The following is a 21,385-nucleotide window of genomic DNA, read 5'->3' as shown; positions in this document are numbered from 1 at the left end:
CCCAGCTGGACTCTGAACACGAACTGAACTGTAAACACAGGCAGGGACACAGAGACGGGACGCTTCGTCGTGTGACAGAAAGCACGTGTGCAGGCCACTCAGCCAATCCCTGTTCACACACAAAGCGAGCAGCCAGAAGACAACCCTCGTCCACCGATCTGCACACGGAATGCAAAATAAACAGGAACGCACGGAGCAGAAGGAGCACAGCGGCGGGTAATGACACAAGTGCGGGTTTTTTGGGCTTAATGTTGCAACATTTGCCTCTTGCACTTTGTTAATTCGGCCGGGTAGAAAACCTAATCAGCCTGCGACGCCCTCAGTCAAACTGACAGGTACAGTGAACCTGGAGGATTGAGTTGTGCTGACCTTGTGCTTTCCACACTGCAATACAGACTACCTCATCACAGCTGACAGCACTCAGCCGCACCTCCCACAGAGCACAATGCCCTCAAAGCGAACACAAACTGGATGGAAGAGACAGTCACGGGAACTCCCTCCCACACCCACAGACAGAGAAGACATCCTGCGGTAACCATGGAAACCCTCCACTTCCCAAAAAGATGACACGTCAGGTGTTGCGGGATGACCCTATGAGTGCCTGTGTGTTCACCTGGATCGCTGTTAATCAGTCGAAGGTGAGGAGGCCACAGGTGGATGAGGAAGAGGCAGGAAGACTCAGAATAGAGAGGAAGAGAAGGAGTGTGGAGGAGTGAGACGTTTATATTTCAGTCTCTAATGCTAGCCACCGGAACCAGAAAGGCATATGTGAGAAACAAGCACACACACACAGTAACAGATAAACAAGTGAGGGAGGGAGTGTGGAGGAGAGAGGCAGATGGAGGCAGATAGATGGAGATAAAACAAGGCTAAAGTCAGGAGGGGCACCACAACATCCACCCACAGGATTGCTGGTCTGGCCCTGATGGGAGCTGCAGGTGATGGATGCTGTCCCCTTTAACTGTCTGGCTACACCAGAGCTGCACAGCCACCAAACGGATGTAATGATCTGCTGCTGATGGCAGCTGAAGTCTACAGTAGCTAATGACCATATGGTACATTTAAAGGCAGCAGCCAGAAAGGCGGTTTGGAAACTTCTGAAGTGCCTTTGGCGATCCGGTGTGCTTCATAGTGTCTGAGGAAGCAGGGAAGGATCCATCTGAAACAGACTCGGGTAACTTTGAGCTAATGAGCTGCAAATGGTCTGTGTATCAGATGTAATCCTGGCTGCTGTGACTTTGTTCATACAATCCAGCAGCTTCTGTCTTCCTCTGAGGCAGTCATGAGGAACAAAGACGATCAGCAGGTCGTTCCCCCGCAGGCCAAAAGGCTGCTGTGGACAGAAGGCAGCTCAGAAGTTGTACCACAGGTTTAGCAGCAGCAGCAGAGGTGTGAGCCCCTGGACGGCCACAGAGCTCTGCTCTGTCCTGGAGCTCGAGCCGCTTAACAGCTGTGTCCAGCTGTGCTACAGGGAGACACTGGGAGCTTTGTTCCCCACAGGGGGAGTCAGTGCTGTGTGCGTGTGTTCATAGTTTCATTTCCACAAAGGTTAACGGCCTGTAGCTTCGACCAAAGCTGCTCTTTCCTGTGAGGAGTATCTCCCTCCCAGACACACGGGCTCCCAGCAGCGGGACAGCCTGGCACAGCCGCCAGGATGTGTGGAAAATTTGAAATGCGCCGAGCCAACGCTGTCCACGGCGAGCGAGCGAGCGCATTCACACAGTCCAAACGCGAGACACGAACACAGCTCCGTGTGGGCTCCTCGTGGATTTTACCACCAGTAACAACAGTGATAGTTAAAAACGAGCGAGAGAAACAGAGAAACAACGCGTCGTTAGCCCCACGGCCAGCCCCGCCAGCGAGAAACCATCGACAGTGTGCAGGAAGGAGAGCGCCCGGTAATCACGGACACTCGGGAAACAACAACAAAAGAAAAGAGTCCACGGACAGCAGGACAAACCGCACCTCCGGGACACATCAGCAGGCAATCCCCGCTGCTACTTACTCAAATGAACCGGTTCCACTCGGTCCGGTGGAGGAGGAGAGCCGGGCGGTCTTCCGGCTGTGTCGGGCGGGATCTGCGCTATGGAGACTGGAGAGCTCAGGCTCTGAGCCGCGAGGACTGAACGTAAACTGTGGCTTGCGTCATTTCACCAGGATGCCACTATTGCGCGCAGCAATGCAGCCATCTTGCTGAGGAGTGCCCCACCGAGCCACCAATCAGCGCCGGGCCCGAGCTGCACATCACCGCTGCGTAAAAACGCTCCGAAGGCGCTGAGCAGCAGGAGAGCTGCTCGCATTCACGAGACACGCACGTAAATGTGCACATAAACAAAAGTGCTGGAAATGTACAGAGTACTTACCTACCTCTGTCGTGTACTTTTACTGCGTTTTCATTTCTTCGCACCGTATTAAAATAACCGCCAGCGAGTGTAAACATGGGATCGGTTCAGCAGATACTTGTACTTTTACTCAAGTGACAAAAACAGATTTAAATACATATTTCTGCTAAATATGATGAGCACTTCTTGCAGCAGGGTTTGAATCACTCTGACAGTAATACCATGGCGCATACTGACAATTTCCCAATTACACGTCTGTCACGTTGACTCGAGTGATTTGATGGGGGTGTCCGCCCACTGCACAGAAACCTCTGTCGGAACAGAAATGATTTTCACATCTCCTGCCTCTTTGTTCCACAAAAGCCAGAATATGTTCATCATTTCCTCTCAAATAAGATTTGTTTTAAAAATGGAATATTTTAATCACATGAGAACAGTCGGTGCAGTAAAACAGGAAAGCGACATTTTTAAACCTCCTTCTGTTTGACTTTTTTTTTTTTTATTATTAAATCAAGCACTCTGTGTTCAGACAGCAAGTTCCCTTTCATTCGTTTTTATTTATTCTCACCCTGTCAACTTATTGGCTTATTTCTGCAGATCACACAGCGCCCCCCTGTGGCGCCGTTATCCATCCCGTCGTGCTGTTGAGGGTGTGTCTGCATCACCCGACATGGTCCAGAAGCTGTTGTGGTGTGAACCAGAACCTGAGCAAACAGCCCTGTAGTAATTTCAGTCAACATACATATTTACACTGACACGTGACTTAGTAAAGCCTTCAGCAATATCAAGCTCGGTGCTGAGATCCCGCAGCTTATCCATCACCAATCCTCCTCAACTGTGATCAACGTGTACATACGATAAGGCCCGAGACCACCAAACAAGTAAACCTATGAACACGTTTAAATAAAACTGATTGGTCAGTGGATTAATTTGTGAGAAAGCAGTTGACCAGCACTGGACTGAGTTAAAGTGGTCAGAAATGCATAGAGAGAACAACAGTGAAGTAATATGAAGTGGAAACTGAGACAAAGTTAGAAACAGTGTGGTCCATGTCATGGTCATAATCCATCAGATAGAATCTGCTCAGACAAAAAAAACAAAGTGTAAGAACCTAAAAACAACTCCCTTATGGCCCAGAGACAGTACGTGGGTCGCCTTGGCACGCGATACCATTTGCCGAGGGCAAGAGAAGACATCATCCCCAGCTTCCTTTCGATTCATAAGACTAAGGCCGGTGACACGTGAAGATGCACTTCCTCGCAGTCGCTCCCCGTGGCGGGATCAGACCAGTCACAGGGCAGAACGCACCTAACGTCTGTCAGAGCTCATCCTTCTCCATCTGCTTGAAGGCCTCCAAGTCTTCTTGCCAATCAGCCAGCAGTTCGTCGACCGACTGGCTGCTTGAGTCCGTGTCTTCCTCGGGCTTCTCCGAGTCTCTGCCCTCTTGAGGCTGAGCCGCAGCCGGCTCCGCCTCTGCAGGACTGGCTTCCTCTTTTGGTGCACCAACTTCCTCTGCAGGACTAGTATCTTCATCCACTGGACTGACTTCCTCCGGAGCACTATCGCCTAGCTCCAACGTGCTCATCTGTGACTGGCCTATAGGTTCATGTGAGGTGGGAGTCGTTGCCTCAGTCAAGCAGTCCTCCTCCGTTTCTTGCACATCTCCACCTGAAAAGGAAGCAGGGGCGTGAGACGAAACGGCTTTACACACAAACACTGCTCCCCTCCCTCCTCTGTAATCTATAGATGCCTCCTGGTAACCATTCTCAGTCAAAAATAGAACCGTTTTCATCAAGAGGCTGACAACTATAACAGCATGATGCTGAATGTGAGTCATGTTTCCCACAAGATAAAACCTTCCTCACATAGCTCCACAACTAAACTGAGAGTCGGCTGCGAAAATGAACCTGGCAGACGGATGCAGTGTGAATTTGACACAGATCTGGTCAGCGATAAAGCGTTTTCAGTCTGTTATCTCTTCTAAAAATGCAGCCGCTTTTTCAGCTGCAGATTGTGAGCAAGTTAAGGAACGAGTGCGCCCGTTTAGGACTGCCGCTAACCCAGAGGCTCGCATGATTCAGGTGCAGATGGGTGCAGGCGATCTGGTCATTATGGTGTCACAATGGCTCTGTGGTTGCACAGACTTGCCATTAATCAAAGGATCTGAGATCCAAGGTCTGCAGAGTGCACAGCAGATGCTCAGACCCAACAGCTCCTACGGTGCAGATGTGCAACTGGAAGTCATTCTCATAATAATGGCCTCTCTTTAAACTGTTCAGGATTCGTTATAAAGATTTGTTTTTACAGCTGTTTATATCAAAGTAAAAGCAGATAAGTGTGGTCAAACCCTGCCACTGTCCTGTCTTCCTGTGAAACCTATGATGACCAAAGACAGAAAAAGCAGCTATGACATAAACTCTTTGAAGGAGGAAATAACAAATGACACATTTCTGTGATTGCACCAAGCTTCTCTGTGAAAGTCGGAAACAGAAACCTGAGGCAACGAGCCAGACTGCACAGGATGAAGACCCACAAGCATTACTACAAAGAGGAAAAACAGAGATTAAAGAAGAGAGAAAAAAAAAAAGCGCATACTTACTGCCCTCGATCAGGCTTCCAGGAAGAGGTTTACCTTTGAATATGGCCGCTGCTCATCAAAAAGGACAGAGTTTGCAAGAAAGAGAAGAAAGCAAGACAGGGAAGAGAGAAAGGCACTGTTACACAGAACAGAGAAAAGGAGGGAAAGAGCGATAAGGATGCAAACCTCCCCCATTTCCCATTATAACCACAACTAGTGGGTGGTTTTGGAATAAGCCACAAGCTCTGAGACTTCAAATAACGCCCGAATCCCTGCACCCCATCTTTATTTTATGGAGCCACGTTAAGGCTCAGTCAGCGGAGGCATAAAAGCACACTGACGTGATGAGTCTCACGAAGCGAGCGGAGAGGAACAAAGAGGAACCATCAGGGAGAGTGTCACACCTCTGTCTCTGGCTTTGTCGCTCAGCAGCACCTCCACCTCTCTGTACTCCTTCAGCGCCTCCAGCAGGATGTTGCCTTCCTTGTGGAACAGGAAGAGGAGAGGCAAGGTGACATCATCGGTGCTGCGGCCATCCCCCGCCATCTGAAAGAGTGGAGCTGTGTCGCTGCTGCTGCCCTCGTTATCGTCTGCAATGATAGGGGTTTTTTGTTTTTAAGAACAGCTTCTCGTTTTTCTAGATGAAACATAAAAATAACTTATTGTTTCGTGAATCTGCTCAGAAACGTGTTGCTTTGCTGTTTAATCACGATGCTATGAGTAGAAATTACTGGGCTGGCTGTCTTTGAGATAATTAGGTTGTCGAGCACTAATCTAGTCACTGAGCAGTCATCTTCCGTCTCGTGTTATCTGCTGCTCGCGCTCACCAATGACTATGCCTCCAATGGCGCCAGCCTTCTGGATGTGCCGGGCCTTCTCTGCAAACATGCACTGACCCCTTTGGAGCAGAGCGATGTGACCCTGGATGTACTCAGCGTTAGCGATCTCACTGCAGCCGCTGTAGGGCTCGGCCACAGTGACAAAGCCCCGCACCTGCACAAACGAGGCAGAAAAGAGGCGAAGTTACAGAAAGAACAAAAACCAACACTAACAGCACGTATCTCAGAGCTCTGTGAGCAAGCACTCGTGTCTCCATCTGTGATCCTGAAGAGGAAACGTGAGAGCCTCGCTTACGAAAGACCAACAGAAGGACCCTTTAGTGACCAATTGTAACCCCGAAGCTTGGCGAGCCCACTCACCCCTGTGGAACTTTTGGAGAGATCCGTGCCAAACTGTGCCGGGCCAGCGGTCAGCACCACCCTGCCAAAGAATGGATGTGAGACGATTTGAATGGCTCTCGGAGGCAGCTGCTCTTTCTGCTGCTGACTGGACAGCTCCATCATCTCCTGCATGAACCGCACGCCGTCCTCCGCTGCCACTGCGCTCACCGCCTATGGGCGACAGAGAGAGCGTTTAAAGGGTGAAAGAACGTGTGAAAGTCTTCAGGCCCAACAATGTCTGATATCTTGTATGCGCACATGCTCTTCTGCATTTATTACTTATAAATTATAAAGAAATATTTTCAGATTTTAAAAGATATTTTTCCCCCATTGCCTCCAGAGACTGACTGGGTGGTCAGAGCGGTTCATAATGAGCTTCTTAAACCTGGTTATTCTGATTCTAATGCTCAGCGTGAAACAGCTGAGAAGCAGCAGTAAACCTATTTATCTCAGCTATGGATACTGTGTTTGTTCACATCTGGGCTGCGTGGTGTTGACCTGTGTAGCATGCTGGACCAGCTGCACCCTGCCATCCTTTAGGTGGATGAGACTGACTCCCATCCTCCTCAGCAGCTCCAGATGTTCAGGGTTGTTTGCCATGAAGTCCTGAGCCCTGAGGGGAGGACGGCCCATACCAGGTTCCCTGACAGAAGGCATGGGAAGAAGCAGTGAAAATGAAAGACAGAAGAGGTGAGCGATTATAGATAACAGATCATTACTCGCAGCCAGGTTTAACCTGTTTAGCGTGCATACCTGTAAGGGGCGGGGCGCGGGCAGCTCTTATCAACGGCGCTACGGATCGGTTCTCTCAGGATGCGAGGGAAGGCAGGGTCAGGAAACAGGAGGTGCGTATTGGGGCAAGTCCAGTCAAAGTTTGAGTCGTCCAGCTCCTCCTCTGACTGAAACATCAGGAACCAGACATTTAAATCAAAAGGTGTCCATGGTTTCATCACTTTCTAAAAGTTTTGTTACAGAGGAATGGTTTTCGTCACCGTTCGATTTGAGGGAGCAGGTGAGGAGTGAGGGGCCATGGAGAGAGACAGGGGCAGCAGGTGTGCCTCGGTTGTGAAAACGTAGTCCTCCACGTCAAACGGTATGTCGTCCGGTTCAGCAAACAGCAGGAACAGGTACTTAAACATCTCAGCGAGGAAGAACGAGTCCATTCTGAAAAAAACGACCACATAAATTCTTTAATTTCTGGGAACTGCAAAGAAGTCTCCTTACTGCGCAGCGACATGGATCCACATGTTTGATTCGGCAACCGGGGACACCCTCCCCAGATTTGTATCTCCTCCCAGTGTAGTTTATAAAATGCTTTCACCACAATCCCCATCCAAAGATTAAATGATGGCATACCATCGACTGTGATAACATTTTGTTTTCCCCTTGCATTATCTCCTGTATGCAAATCTAATGTGGTGTAAGCATATCTAAACACAGTGCCTGGTTTCACAATCGTCACTCAAATAAGGAGCCTATCGTTCCCACCGATCCTCGTGGCTGCCAGTCCGTACATCCTTCATTGCTGCGAAGCCGCAGGGAACACGAGCAAAGCGATTGAGGTTGTCCATAATGGTGCGACCTGCCTCCAGGTAGTAAGGGTCTCCTGTGGCCTGGCAGAACGAGAGGGCAGGCGTGCGATCACCACACAAGGACAGCACATCAGTGAATTTTAATGAGACTACATATCTATAAACACATATCAGTGATCTGTATGTTGAAGGGTGCTTAATTATTCCAGCATTTCTGACAAACTAGATAAACTCTCATGCACCTTGAGATATGTCAGAAACATAGTAGAAGAAGCAGGCTTAGCATAAACTACTGCATGTTATTAAACCCGCACTGTGAAATGAGAATGCCTGCATTATGTCAAACTACTTGATAAATTACCTTGTAAAGGAAATAGGTGCTCTCTGCAAATTCAGGCCTCAGGGGATGTTGGGCCCAGTGTACCCTGAAATCAGTAGTGAAGGCCTGAGGACAACCGGAGAAGGACAAAGGGGTCAGCGCACTCGTGCTAAGCAGCATAAATAGAACAGACAGATGAAGGGAAAATGCAGCGGTGTAGTAATAAGTGCAAGCTTGTGCGTTTCAAACTGTTTTAGTTGGCAGCACAAGTCATATGAGGTTATCTGACCGAATGGTTAAATTTCACTGAGCAGATAGACTACCTCTGGCAGGAAGTTGTGTTTTTTGGTAACTTGGTACAACATCTCATGAGTCTCGATGGCAGGGCGGATATCTCCCTTCAGCACCTGGGACATAGGAAATGTTAGTCGTGTTCCTGAAATGCTTAACGACCAGCAAAACGTTCGAGTTCACATGATCTAATCTGACCTGCAGCCCTGGGAAGAAGGCCAGCAGAGAGTCCATCCAGGTGCGAGCAGGAAGCAGAGGTTTGTGGATGTGGACGTCCAGCAGCAGAGGAGGCTGGCTAATGTACTTCATGATAGATGCGTAGTGCTAAATGGGACACGCAAAGAAGATACAACCGTTAAGATAAACAGAACAGACTACATTTTGTTTTATTACTTATTAACTGTAAACTGTGACCCGGTTTGGTGCGACTTGGCAGGTGTGTGTATGTTTCCAGTCCCGTCAGTGAGAAGAGAAAGGATAAATACAGAAATCTGTCATGCATAAAAAAGTTCAAACTATTCTTCTTGGGTAACAAACTGTTCTGCGAGCGTCACATGAACAGCGACCTTTGTGATCAAGGACTCGGCTCAAGCGAGCAACCTTAAATCTGTAACGCTGCTTCATGAGGGAGATGCCATTGTGACAAATGCTATTATTCACACAGTGAAGCATCAGATTACTCCAGCAAAGCGTCTGTGTGTGTGTGCTTACAATATTGAACCGCTCCAGAAACAGGTCGTCTCCCAAGAGGACGTAGGCCTTTAGCAGGTATTCATAATACGAATCAATTCCTGCTCCGACTCCGCTGTCTGGAACACACAAAATCATCACTTTATAAGACGAGAGGAGTCAGAGGACACATAACAGTTCTAGTTTACCCACAAGATCCTACCGTACTTCAAATCACTTTTCCTATTTCCTTCCTTCAATAACAAACACTGCCCCAGTCTTTCTCTCTCTTCCTCAGTCACAAGTCCTCCCTATACCTGCTCTCTCACCTCTTCGGACCCACTCTCCAGAGTGGATGTTGATCGTGGTTCCCACCAGATTGCTGTTTCTCTGCCTCTTCTCCCAAAGAAAGTCCAAAGCTCTCCGGGCATGGGCCTGTTAGAGGGGAAGGGTGCTTTATCGATTAACCAGGAAAAATCAATCTGCAGCAGGTCTGCACTCTTTGAAGGATTACAGAAACTGACTCTGTGCTTATTCAGCAGTTTACTGCTGCCAGGAACTGAAACAGTGTAGAGCACAGAGAAAGCCAAAGAAAAATACCTGTAATCAGAATAAAACGCTGATTTAAAAAAAACAAAAAAAACCAGAGCATATATTTCCTGATGTGACTCGTTTTATTATATTTCCACGAGCGGCTTTTTAAAAAAGGAAATTGACATGTGCAGAGGATAAATAAAGACATATTTAGCTGAATGACAACATGGCGTTGTGCTTACTGGAATAGTTCAAGGAAACGAGACTCGGCTTTAAAATGATTTGACTTTATGTGAGGTCAAAAATCTGCAGGGCAAACTAATGAAACAGAAACACCATCAGGTGCTTCCTGATTAACATCAGCGCAGAAATGAACAGAAATGATGACAAGCAGCAGTTTTCAAGTCTGCATGCACTTGTGTAACAGCAAAAAGGGAACTGGGAAGATGTTGTTGTTTTCAAAAAGAGGTGACAGAGCTGAGTTTACTCAGTTACCCTAAATATGTTCAGCCCCAGGCGGGGGGGGGGGGAACACAGGCAGTTATGATGTATCATTGTTAATTTAAGATATGAGCACTGTTTAAAAAATACATGTTAAACAAGAAAAAACAGAACGACATCTCACCTGTAAACATGAGACACTACGTGGCATTATAATATTTACATATCATTACATAACAGGATGGTTTCATGAAGCCAAGGATTTGCAAACTGATCTCAAATGAAACTTAAACTGTGTGTTGGGTGTGGCTGCTCGGGACACAAAAAGAGCTCTTAGACAGCCATGAAGTGCCTCAAGGCGCAGAAACAGTGACACGATACAACTAAAACAGAGACATGTGGTGTGTAAGTGATTGCAAATGTTTAAAAGACTAAGAGCTCAATCTGAACTGGATCAGCAGAAGAAAACGGATGGATGGAAAAAGATGTGCATTTTAAATTACTGCTGAAATGCGCTGCTCATAATGCTTTGCTGAGTGCTAATGTCCCCGCTGCACCACGTGATCATACGACAGCCACGCGTTACCTCAAACACAGGGTCCCCAGTGAAACGGCTTAAAGCGGCAAACTCCAGGATGATGGTTCCTGCGCACGCTGTGCAGGTGTCCGTTTCTGTGCCCGTCCTCGTCTCGGGCCCCCTGACACCATGTTTCAGGTTCACCTGTCAATCGGAAAGGAAAAGAAAAACATTATAACTCTGCTTTGAGAGACGCGTTTGATCTTGCGAGAGGATTTGCATGAAAACAAGTCAGCCAAGAGAACGTCTGCATCAGGAAGCGGTGACAGCTGCGAGCGGAGCAGTGAAGCAGAAAATGGAAACATGAAGCCGTGAAGTGACAGAATGCCCCGAGCAAACGCAGGTAACTGTTTGCAGTATGTGAATAAACTCAAACATTTCTTTTGTAATAGACATAAAACAAATCATCTTTACTAAAGATTCTGTAAGTCTTCTATTTTTTTTCATCGCACAGACGTGGATCGACTCTATGACTGCGTCACATATGACCTGCACTCTTCTTACTGAACAACAAGCGAGCTGCTGCTATCCTCCAAGCTGCAGAACATCAATAATACCCCTTTTAAGAAAACCATTTGGAAGCCTGCTGTGGACATTTAGTGCATTTAATAAAAGAAGTCACACTGCTAGAGTTGGCTTTTGCCCAGAGGCAGGGAGCAGGACACTGCCTCAATTAGGGAGACCCTGCATACCTGCACTTCTATGACTTGCAGGGGTCAAGGATAAAGTAGGCATAGGAGAAAGAAAGCTGTATCTTAGTATATAACAAAATAACCTCCCACAAGCCTACATCAGCTTACATACATTCTGTAATTCTGCCCGAGTGTTTCTGTCTTACCCTGGGATAAGGCAGGCCACTGCTGGTGTTGAATGCCGGCAGCAGTCGGAGCCCCAGGTCTTTAGCCATGTGTAGGAGCTCATCCTGGTACCACTGCATGTGCTGACCTCCTTCTTTCAACATCACGGCCATGGAGTGTCCTCCCAGCAGACCTCTGATCAGACGCACGCACACACAACATCCACATACAGTGAATTTAGTACAACACAATCCTATCATTTTAAAATGTGGGACAGTGCACGGGGTTGTATTTGTTGACTTTAACTATCTGAAGACAATTTAATCCAATCTCACCCGAGGACTCGAATGTTGGTCTCAAAGACGGACACGACGATGTCGTTGTCCAGCCGCACGTCTGACAGGACTCGCCTCACTGCGTCTTCAAACTCTGTCGTCTTATTTAAAAGCTGCAAGCCAGAAACGGATGACTGTGAAACTGGGCTCTATTACACATAGTTTAAATATCAAATGAAATGCACTGGAAAGAAAAATAATCCCAGAAATACCTAACAGGAAATTTATATTTAATATTAAGGACTCCAGACACATTGCACAGATTTAAATGTTAAGCAAAACAGCATATGGAATCATCTGTTCTACACAGCATGTGATTCTTATTCGTTTATTATTTTTCATTAAACAAATAAACATCAGGAGCAAACAAAGCGTACTCACCACCAAAGTGTCCAGAGTATCGATGAGGGTCAGCGAAAACCTTTGAGGGGGAAATCGTAACAGTTTATCAAGAGTGACACAAACAGACAAAACCTCCTGACGAGCTCCAAAGCAGTAAAGTAAATAAAGCAACTCGGACTGCTGTGGCCATAACAAAGGCAGCCTGGTACTCACTTGCCAAGTGCATCATCTATGTCTCCACGGCTGGGCTCGAGCCCACGGACTCGTCCTCTGCACGTTAGAGGCATCAGCTCATCTGCTGGGTACGCATGGTCCTGGGAAACACACAAACACACTTTAGACAAAGTGCTGATGCTGTCGACCGGACCGTGTGTTCGCAGATTTGAACAAATAAAAAAAATGCTCACATAATGAACTTCTCTTAGCTCTTCTGTTTACTCACCATATAGTTCTGATATGCATGGTCAAACATCTCAACCACTTGGTTCCTTAAACAAAAGCAGACAAACAGAAAGAAGTCAGCAGGTATAACATCTGCTCAGATGAGAAAAAGCATGAGTGTTTTTTCTTCAACTTACTTCAATTTCTGCTTCTCCTCCCGGGACATGGCCTGTCCGGGGCTGCATAATGCTCCCAACAGTATCAACAAGAACAGTACTGGCGGCATTGTGGCGTGCTGGGAAGATTACAGCTAAATGCATACAAACCTAAAGTACACTATCTAATCTAATGAGACCACCCAGAACAGCTTACACTGCTAAAACTAACTTATTCCATCCCAATCATTCTTTTTTTTAGCTTTCCCTGTGAGGTAATGTCTAATGAGCAATGCTCAAAAATAGCACGAAGAGTCAGTTTTGGCTACTTACACTCTATCGGTGTAGAACCCAAAGAGTGGCTGGGTAAAATGTGCGTCCACAGCTGAAACTACGGGTAAAATATCCCAGCAGGAATGAGTTCAAGTAACCAGATATTTAAGCCTAGCTGACAGTATGTGCCAGCGACTGGTTGTAGTGGAAATATGCGCCACCTCTTGGGAGCAGGTCCCTGTACGTGTCACACCTGTTTACGTTCCCAGGTTCTCACCTGGGCTGATTCTACACAGGATGTGTGACACGTTGTCATGCAAAACCCTGACGTTACATTTAAAACTCCATTAAGACGAAACCCTGCCGAGCCAAACCAATCCAGCTGGAAACCAAACCGCTGTTTTCCAGATGTTTTTTGCCTCACACACCAGTGGAAAGTGTTGGGAAAGCTTCTCTTTTTTACGTTATAACGGTTCCCGGTGATCTTTATAACTCAATGTGAGCCAAACCAAAATGTTCCGAGTTAACAGTCCATGCCTTATCTGTATTTATAACTCTTGTCCTCAAACAGCCTGGTGCAAATTAAACCAAGAGTCTAGGCAACACCTCCCGCTATCACCTGGCCTGTTAGAAGAAAAGCTTCCTACATGCGAGTTAATGATTTCCTCCTCTTGACAGCTCTCTTTCGTCTGCTACTTAGAAGAAGCCGAGCACTTGTCGGTCTCTAATTAGCTGAGCGGTGCTAACTAGCCGGGCAGGTGACAACAGGCGACCCGGGAATACGAGATGGGTCGAAAAAACACCTCTCCATCGCTGAACGGCGGGCCTTTCCCGGGTATCTTCTCCGTGTTTTTTGCTATTAAGTTGATAATTTCGCCGTACGGCTGTGTTTCCCCAAGCTAGCTGCCGTCAAAAAACCGGATGCTATTACGATGAAAACGTCAACAACATCCGCTTCCTGGACGAGTAGGCGGGGTGGTAGTAGGTTTTCTTTGTCCTGTGGCACTTTCTGTCAGGCTGAGAAACAGTTAAAGACCTCTCGGTTGGAATTTGATAATGTAACTGTGAGTCAGTAACCAGCCTGTCAGAAAACACATAGGCATACTGATGATGTCTATATGGGAGTTACACACATTACCTCCGGTAACATGACGGTTACACAATGAAGCGGAAGTGCTACCTGACAGTCAAAAATGAGGAAAAAAAAAATAAAGGGTGCACTTCTGTGTCGTTCATGAAAGCTCAGAAAAAGTAGGTACAATCCCAACGATTAAATTTGCAATCACGGCCTTTAATCTAAGGCAAATAACACTATAATAATCTAATAATTATCAATACCGCAGACGAAACAAATTCAGCCAAATATCTGTCATTTTATGTGAATTCTTGCTTTCATTGTGTTTTCTTTGTTTACTATTAGTAACTTTTGCTTGTATGGCACACAGTTATTGCTCCCCACCTGTAAAACTACATATTTCACTTATGTGACTGTCCTGTGACTGTATGGCCACATGCAAAATCTATTCTAACTTTTTACTACTTTTCTGCACGCGCTGGTAGCGCTACAATTAAGAAATATCCTGATGGAAAATGAATGCACCATAAATGCTGAGTAAATTCAGTCCTATCAGTACATTAAAAAACAGTCCGATATGTGTGTGTGTGTGTGTGTGTGTGTGTGTGTGTGTGTGTGTGTGTGTGAAGGTGAGGAAAGTATTTAATTTGAAATATTTTAATATAAAAGCGGATAAAGTTCATATTTACTTGTTATGCAATTTCCCCCCAACTAACTACATTTCCCATGGATCTTTGCGATGTTACTTGACGTTTAGTTGTTTGACGTTCACATGACAAGCATTTCAGCAAATCCCTGCCCAAGAAAACAAGTTATAACCAGGGATCCACTTCCCTTAAAACTGAAATCTATGCCAGCGGCTCTCATAAGGAAAGACCGTGCAGGTAAGCCGGAGATCGTCTTTGGAGCTGCTTTTGATGCTCCATAATTTCCTTTTCATAGTATATCAGTTTACAGCCCATCTTCTGTTTACATACCGTGTGGTATATTATAAAGTTTGTGAGTCAGAACAGTGCGCTGATGTCAAAGGCTGTGGCTCGCCTGTTTGTTCTGCGGTGTTTCTTTTGTTTCACTCCAGTGTGCCTCTCTGTGCCAGAACATGATGTCTATCATGGCTCCTGCCGCCGACAAAAAGCTGACAGGACTTGTTGCAGCCACATTCACTCCGATCACCAGTGAAGGGTAAGGAGATCTGAAGCCCCTTTCCTCCTGTGTGTCTGTTCAGTAAAAGTGTGTGAGATGTATGGTAACTGGGGAGGCGCAGGGACGGGCATCTTACACACCTGTTGTCAGGTATTCTTTTTTGCCACATGTGTAGGCCTATATTTTTCACATTCTCCCAAAACAGTGAAATCAACCTATCAGTGATTGGACCTTATATTGACTACTTGAAAGAGAAGCAAGGTGTAAATAAAGTGTTTGGTAAGTTTACCGGAGGATTCTTTCTTTTTATATTTGTGTTTTTTCTGTATTCCCACCGAATCAACTCTAATATTGCATGATTCATCCGCTGATTTGTAGACATACTGTTGTTTTACCGTGGTAGATATGTTGCTCCTTTGTTAATCACATTAACCCTATTCTGTGGTGTAAATATAATCTAAAACGATAGCAAGTTAGCTGAACTGCACAACTCAATAAAACATTATTGACTTCTTATAAAAATCCCATGTAAGTATTTAACTGATGATTCCTTCTGAGTATAATATCCAGCTTTTTAGAAACTTTGCATCATTTTTACTCGAATTATTGCCTTTATGAAATATTATATATCACATCTATCATATCCATGCAAGGATGCAACACACTGGTCTCCTGCAGCTGCTGGGACGGCGTATTCAAAATTAGTCCCAGCTAATGCATACCTTTGGTGTGAAATGTCCGAGGGTAATCAGAGAAAACAATCATGCTCTGTAAGAGTTACTGCAAAAATTCACTCTGGATTATGAATGCAATGTTTTTGTTGAACATGCAGTGACATGTGGCTGGAGGCAAAATAGCCCAGAGAACAGAATGAAACATGCAAAGAAACCCCACTCAGTCTCAACTTTTTAATGTCTCTTTGTGTAATCTGATTGGTGGGATTATTCTGCAGTTTTCCTGCTGTGTCCGTCCACAAAACACTAAAAACCAGGACCTGTGAGGCAGTTATTGCACTGTTGTTCCACCAGGAAACCAAACTCCACAGGGTGCCTTTTTAATGCTGCTGTTAGCTGTTAATGAAGACCTCGTGTAATAAAAGGACACATTGGTCTTTACACTTGTTATTTGCAGTTTAAGCATTCTTCTTCAGTTCACACACTCATCCTTGACATTTCTGCTTAAGCTGAAGTAGATTCCCACGTCTCGAGTGCCGGCTGTTATCTGCAGCTCTTTCATACACAGAGAAAAGTTGAGACGATGTCAAGATCCCGCCCTTTCCTCCGCACAGCTCTCCCCGTGAGCCAGGCGTGACTCTGAAATGCTTACCGCTTCATTTTCCACTTCACCAAAAGCCCGTGAATCACTATAGCTCAGCCTGAGCTTCTCCTGTGTTAATGTCTCATTTCCACACTACTTTCTGTGAGTGCTTAGTCAGCAGAGGATGTTTGTGCTGATCTTTGTACCTCATTGTGTTTTTATGCTCTTCCAGCTCTATTTAATTTCCCCATCATTGTCTGCACCACTGCTTTCTAGACTTGAAATAGTTTTGTCCTGTGAATTATCGCACAGTCAGCAGTCTGTGGCATAAGTTCCACGATGACTGGTCCGCAGTAGCGGTTTCCTTCGTTTCTTACAGTTTTTCTATCCTTTGCTGAAGTGGTGGCAAGTGGGCTGTGCTAGACTCTTATAGGCTACGCCATCCTTTTATGTCTATTTAATCACATGCTTTTTGATCTTGTTTGGTTTTTAAGACTGAGAATCTTGAGATTTAAGTTTCAGTGATGTGGAACTTGGACAGACGTTTCTTTGCTTGCAGTGAATGGCACCACGGGCGAGAGCATGTCTCTCAGTGTGGAAGAGAGGAAGCTCCTGGCTGAGGAGTGGTGTCGAAAAGCAAAGGGCAAGTAGGTCATCACAGGCAATTAGATTTTTACTCAATTTTTACTGAAAAAAAAACAAACAAACAAGCAGATGCACATTATAGCTATTACCTAAAGTCATCGTGGGCATTAAAGTGTTGAGTATACAGTTAAAAAATAGATATTGAGGAAATGTTCTCTCGCCACAGGATGGACCAGGTGATTGTTCATGTTGGCTGCCTGAGTCTTAAAGACACCCAAGAACTGGTGAGTTATGCCATGATTCCCTTTTCTGTCGAGCTCCTGTGTGAAAATATGTTTAAATTTAGTAACACAGGGTTTAAGTGGAGTTTCTTCCACACTGGCCTAGTATCACAGGCTGAGCCTCACCTTAACCAGGACAGACTTAACCTGAGGTGTACACAACACGCCCATTAGATAAGTCAGATTTAATATTAGCAGTGTGTTCAGGCACCACATGTGCTTGCAGTAAAAATAAAACACTGTTTCTATATTACTTTATACTAAATGTTTTCAATTTAAATGGTAGAGCTATCGAAATGTTAGGCAGTCACTGTGTTGCAGGAAATTTCTGGTCCCAGTCAGCGAATAATCTGACACACGACGTCCTGTGTGACAGTCACGTGTCAGTTAAAGAGCAGCATGTTGTTTGGTGCGGGTTAGAGGTCCGTTCATTGTGTCACAACCCTGCTTAAAAGGGTCTGACAAAGAAGTCAACAGATCAAACGTGTGTTTGTGTGTGTCTGTCAGCACATCAGCGTGCATGCAAGGCCTGAGTGCACAGTAAGTCTGAGTGAGTGTGTCAAAGAGGAAAAAAACAGCCAGTCAGGGGGAGAGGAGAGAGCAGACTATGAGGCCTGGTGTAAAGTCTCCAGAGCACATGACGTCACACATCACGTGACCAGTCAGAGATGTTATCAGGCAATGGCATTTATTGTGGTAATTATAAATCTATTCAGAATATCCAGATGTCATAGTTAATAATTTGCCTGGTTATTATTATCTAATGGGGTTTCTTTTCTTTCTTTCTTTTTTAGATAATTGATAATCCATTCATTTCCTATTTTTCGTTGTCCTTCTTCCAGGCTCACCATGCAGCACAGATTGAGGCCGATGGCATAGCAGTCATTGCTCCATCCTTCTTCAAGCCCAGCAGTGCAGGTGTGTGATGTTTTTAGACATGCACATTGCAGCATTATTAATACATTTCATACATGACATCATGTGAGCCAAAAAAAAACCTCTGCATCTCTTTTCTTGTCACCCTGCTTCAGATGTTTTGAGGACCTTTCTCCAGGAAGTGGCTTCAGCTGCTCCAACTCTGCCCTTCTATTATTATCATGTCCCATCAGTCACTGGGGTTAACGGTGAGCCGGTCTGAGTTTTGGACATTCCTAACCACACTTAAATTTCATATGTCTTTTATGATGTGTTTTTTTTCCCTGTTTGTTTTATTTCTTTAGTGAAAGTGAGAGAACTAATAGAAGGTATTGAGAAGGTCATCCCTTCCTTTAGAGGAATCAAGTTCACTGAGAGTGACCTGATGGACTTGGGCCAGTGTATCAGTTACAGTCAGCCTCACTGGTCAGTCCTCTATGGCGTGGACGAGGTCAGTCTTTCCCCTTTTTGTAGCCTTTTGTCACTTTAACCTTAGCCGTGGAACTATCTAAAAAATGTCATTCGTTTTAAAAATAGCAACTTCTAGGAGCTTTGGCAATGGGAGCCCATGGAGCAGTTGGCAGGTGTGTGTGTGACCTTTCATTTGCACGATGCTCTGTCTTTATTCCTTCTCTATGCTCAGTAGTTTTATTTCTCTGCACGCAGCACATATAATTACGTAGGATGTCACGTCAACAAGCTCATATCAGCGTTCGAGACCGGCGACCTCGTCCAAGCCAGGACGATACAGGTACTGCTGATCTCTCTACCGCTGCTGTGTGTCCTTGATCATTTGTACCACTTTGCTCACATCTGTACATCTTTAATTTGATTTCCACGAGCAGTTCAAGATTCAGGAGCTTCTGAGTTTTGCCATAAAACTTGGTGAGTGATAGCTTTGCTCTGCTAAATCGAATCTGACATAGTTATCCTTTAATGGTGTCTTTTTTTTCTGCATTTAATAATGTGCTGTTGTTGCTGACAGGTTTTGATGTGGGAGTAAACAAACAGTTGATGAACGAGCTGTCGGGCTTGGATCTGGGACCCCCTCGTCTCCCGGTGATGACATGTCCAGCTGCTCGTGCTCTGGCCATCAAACAGAAATACGACAGCATCTTTCCTGAATAACGATATGTCAATGCTTGAACATCCCTCATTCCAGTAATAGATTACACAGACTCTCACCATAGATTTACTCCATATTGTTAGGTCTTTACCCGACTATGTTAAGTGTCCTCATCAATTAACTGTGAATATGGCAATATACAGGACTGTGCAAAAGTTTTGAGTCACCCTTCATTTCTTTATATTTTGCTTCCAAGGAGCCAGACTTTCTTGTTCTTGTTCTTGTTCTTTCTTGTTCTCGAGGCTTTCAGAAAGCTGCTTCTTCACTCACTTTCGGTCCAGTCCTTGTACCCAAGCATTTTCAGAGGAATGTGAATGATTCAAGTATGAAAATGTTCCTAACTCAGGGAATGAACCAGCGATGTGTCTGCACATAACAGAAAACTTAGCAGAAAATAAATGTTAAGTTAAATCTTTAGGCACATAATTTGTTCCCATTTGTTCACCTGAATCTATGAAAAATCTCAAAGATAATGACAATTAGACACAGAATATTATTTTGCACCAAGAAGATGATTTCCAAAGAGCTATTAGCCAAAAAAATCCTGGCATATTTTAGCACGATGTGCAGTGTGTCGTTAAAAATCTGAGCAAAGTGGACAGAAGAAGAAGTCCCATCGGCTGCAGATGAAGAGTATCTGAAAGTTATGTCCTTAAAAAAAACATGAAATACTCCAGAAAAGACCTGACACAGAACCTGAGAGATGATCTGGATCTCCAGCTGATCTCTACCTTATTAGTCTCAGTGGAAGGGCGACTATCAGGAACCCGTGCTTAATGAAGGGAAACAAGGGTATGGCTGAGGTATGAAAACTACACAAGAACTGGACTGAAAATCAGTGTAAACAGGTCTGATCGAGTGAAGAATCCAAATTTGAAAGTTTAGTTCATTATTTTATCAATATGTACAGAGGTACAGCAGCGAGATGGTGCTCTGTCATGTCTGTGAAGGTTCTCCGTCATCCAGGTCATTGTAGTCTAAGAAGCTTGGAAAGAAAAGTGTCTGGACTTCTTTAAGTTTCCTTGAAGACGTTTCATCTCTCATCCGAGAAGCTTCTTCAGTTCTAAGAGCAATTGATTGTGGTGACACTACTATAGGGCTTAAAATCTGGGACTCTCCACCAATTGCTCTTAGAACTGAAGAAGCTTCTCGGATGAGAGATGAAACGTCTTTAAGGAAACTTAAAGAAGTCCAGACGCTTTTCTTTCCAAACTCCTTAGACTACAATGACCTGGATGTCATGGTTTGGGCTGCATTTCTGTCAGTGGTGTTGGAGATTTTTGTTAAAACTGATGATTTATGAACATAAAAAAGCACCATCAGAGTTTGATCCACCATGCAGTAACATCTGGGAAGCATCTGATTGGCAGCAGCTTCATTTTTCAGCACGACAATGATCCCAAACACACTGCCAGCACAGTGAAAGCATACCTGGGAAAACTATCAGTCATGGATGGGCCTCCCCAGAGCCCAAAGCTCAGTATTACTAAAGTGTGGGATAATCCAGAGGTAGAAACATCCAAACATCCAAGAAGCCTGGAGAACTATTCCTGAAGATCCTCACAGAGATGACAGAGAGCTGCTCAGAGTTCAGACTATGCTAAAGGATAAAGTTGCTGGACATAAAAACACAGTTTTTGCCTTATATGCTGTTTTTCCATGTATGTTTGAAACAATCGCTGCATCTGTTTCAAAATTTCATAGCAAAATATGAAGAAACGAGGGGTAGCTCCAAACGTTTGCCCTGTACTGTGTAGAATAAAAATTGAATTCAAAATAAAATACTTCAGTCATACACTGTTTAACTACAACATTATAACCACTTGCCTAATATTGAGTGGGTTAAACCTGTGCCAGAAAAACAAAGTGAGGCGTGAACAGGAGCCCTCTGAGCTGTGGTGTTGGATCTTGGTCAGCAGTGGGCTGCAGAGACGAGCCTCGTTGGATTGGAACAGCTCCGACATATCCTCCACATCCTCAATCAGATGCTCCAGGCACCTGGAAAGCTTTTTTTTTTATGTATCTTTAGCCATTTCTCAGGATTATTTTTGTGTACTAGGACCTACGGTTTACCAGCAGAACATCACATTGCAACACACTAACATAAAAAAATCTGTTATTCCCCTCACGTAGGAGTGTTTTTCATTTTGTAGCTGCTCTGTAACAGTTTCCAGCTGTTTCACATTACCAAACCTTGAATGTTCGAGGTGTAAGCAG

The 21,385-nt window shown here is 45.0% G+C and overlaps 3 protein-coding genes across 10 annotated transcripts in view; 1 reads left to right on the top strand and 2 right to left on the bottom strand.

Annotated features, from left to right (window-relative positions):
• The window catches only part of zgc:92140 (uncharacterized protein C1orf21 homolog), a 29,229-nt gene extending 26,633 nt beyond the window's left edge, over positions 1–2,596 (bottom strand). Inside the window, exon 1 of one of the 3 annotated variants that reach the window (XM_003451355.5) lies at positions 2,364–2,596. The gene's annotated coding sequence lies outside the window, so the exon portion shown is untranslated. Of the gene's footprint in view, positions 1–2,005; positions 2,297–2,363 lie in introns of those variants that run through there. The other 2 variants (XM_005478735.4, XM_005478734.4) reach the window with 2 other exon arrangements.
• A 283-nt stretch (positions 2,597–2,879) lies between these two features.
• Positions 2,880–13,901, bottom strand: edem3 (ER degradation enhancer, mannosidase alpha-like 3). 2 transcript variants are annotated; one of them, XM_005478731.4, is made up of 21 exons: positions 12,556–13,901; positions 12,420–12,465; positions 12,191–12,291; positions 12,017–12,056; positions 11,636–11,748; positions 11,342–11,495; positions 10,513–10,647; positions 9,281–9,386; positions 8,994–9,091; positions 8,481–8,606; positions 8,315–8,398; positions 8,034–8,117; positions 7,629–7,753; positions 7,133–7,304; positions 6,894–7,039; positions 6,639–6,783; positions 6,120–6,311; positions 5,748–5,913; positions 5,325–5,510; positions 4,942–4,989; positions 2,880–4,010 (listed from the first exon to the last, which is right to left on the bottom strand). In XM_005478731.4, the coding sequence occupies exons 1-21, from the start codon at positions 12,642–12,644 to the stop codon at positions 3,661–3,663; spliced, it is 2,706 nt and encodes a 901-aa protein (XP_005478788.1). In that variant the 5' UTR covers positions 12,645–13,901; the 3' UTR covers positions 2,880–3,660. The 2 variants fall into 2 exon arrangements, with proteins under 2 accessions (XP_005478788.1, XP_003451404.1); XM_003451356.5 differs by lacking the exon at positions 4,942–4,989 and having other exon boundaries at positions 12,556–13,886.
• Positions 13,902–14,613: 712 nt separating this feature from the next.
• npl (N-acetylneuraminate pyruvate lyase (dihydrodipicolinate synthase)) lies at positions 14,614–20,117 on the top strand. 5 transcript variants are annotated; one of them, XM_013275070.3, is made up of 12 exons: positions 14,614–14,745; positions 14,958–15,043; positions 15,210–15,283; positions 16,821–16,908; positions 17,073–17,130; positions 17,970–18,045; positions 18,159–18,251; positions 18,348–18,493; positions 18,580–18,626; positions 18,709–18,793; positions 18,888–18,927; positions 19,028–20,117. In XM_013275070.3, the coding sequence occupies exons 2-12, from the start codon at positions 14,961–14,963 to the stop codon at positions 19,168–19,170; spliced, it is 933 nt and encodes a 310-aa protein (XP_013130524.1). In that variant the 5' UTR covers positions 14,614–14,745; positions 14,958–14,960; the 3' UTR covers positions 19,171–20,117. The 5 variants fall into 5 exon arrangements, with proteins under 5 accessions (XP_013130524.1, XP_005478790.1, XP_013130525.1 ...); XM_013275071.3 differs by having other exon boundaries at positions 14,619–14,745; positions 14,940–15,043; XM_005478733.4 differs by lacking the exon at positions 15,210–15,283 and having other exon boundaries at positions 14,616–14,745.
• Positions 20,118–21,385: the final 1,268 nt, after the last annotated feature.

The sequence above is a fragment of the Oreochromis niloticus genome, linkage group LG23, assembly GCF_001858045.2.
Source record: "Oreochromis niloticus isolate F11D_XX linkage group LG23, O_niloticus_UMD_NMBU, whole genome shotgun sequence".
NCBI lineage: Eukaryota > Metazoa > Chordata > Actinopteri > Cichliformes > Cichlidae > Oreochromis > Oreochromis niloticus.
The sequence above is the reverse complement of the archived record's forward strand: the minus strand, read 5'-3'. Positions and strand labels throughout refer to the sequence as shown.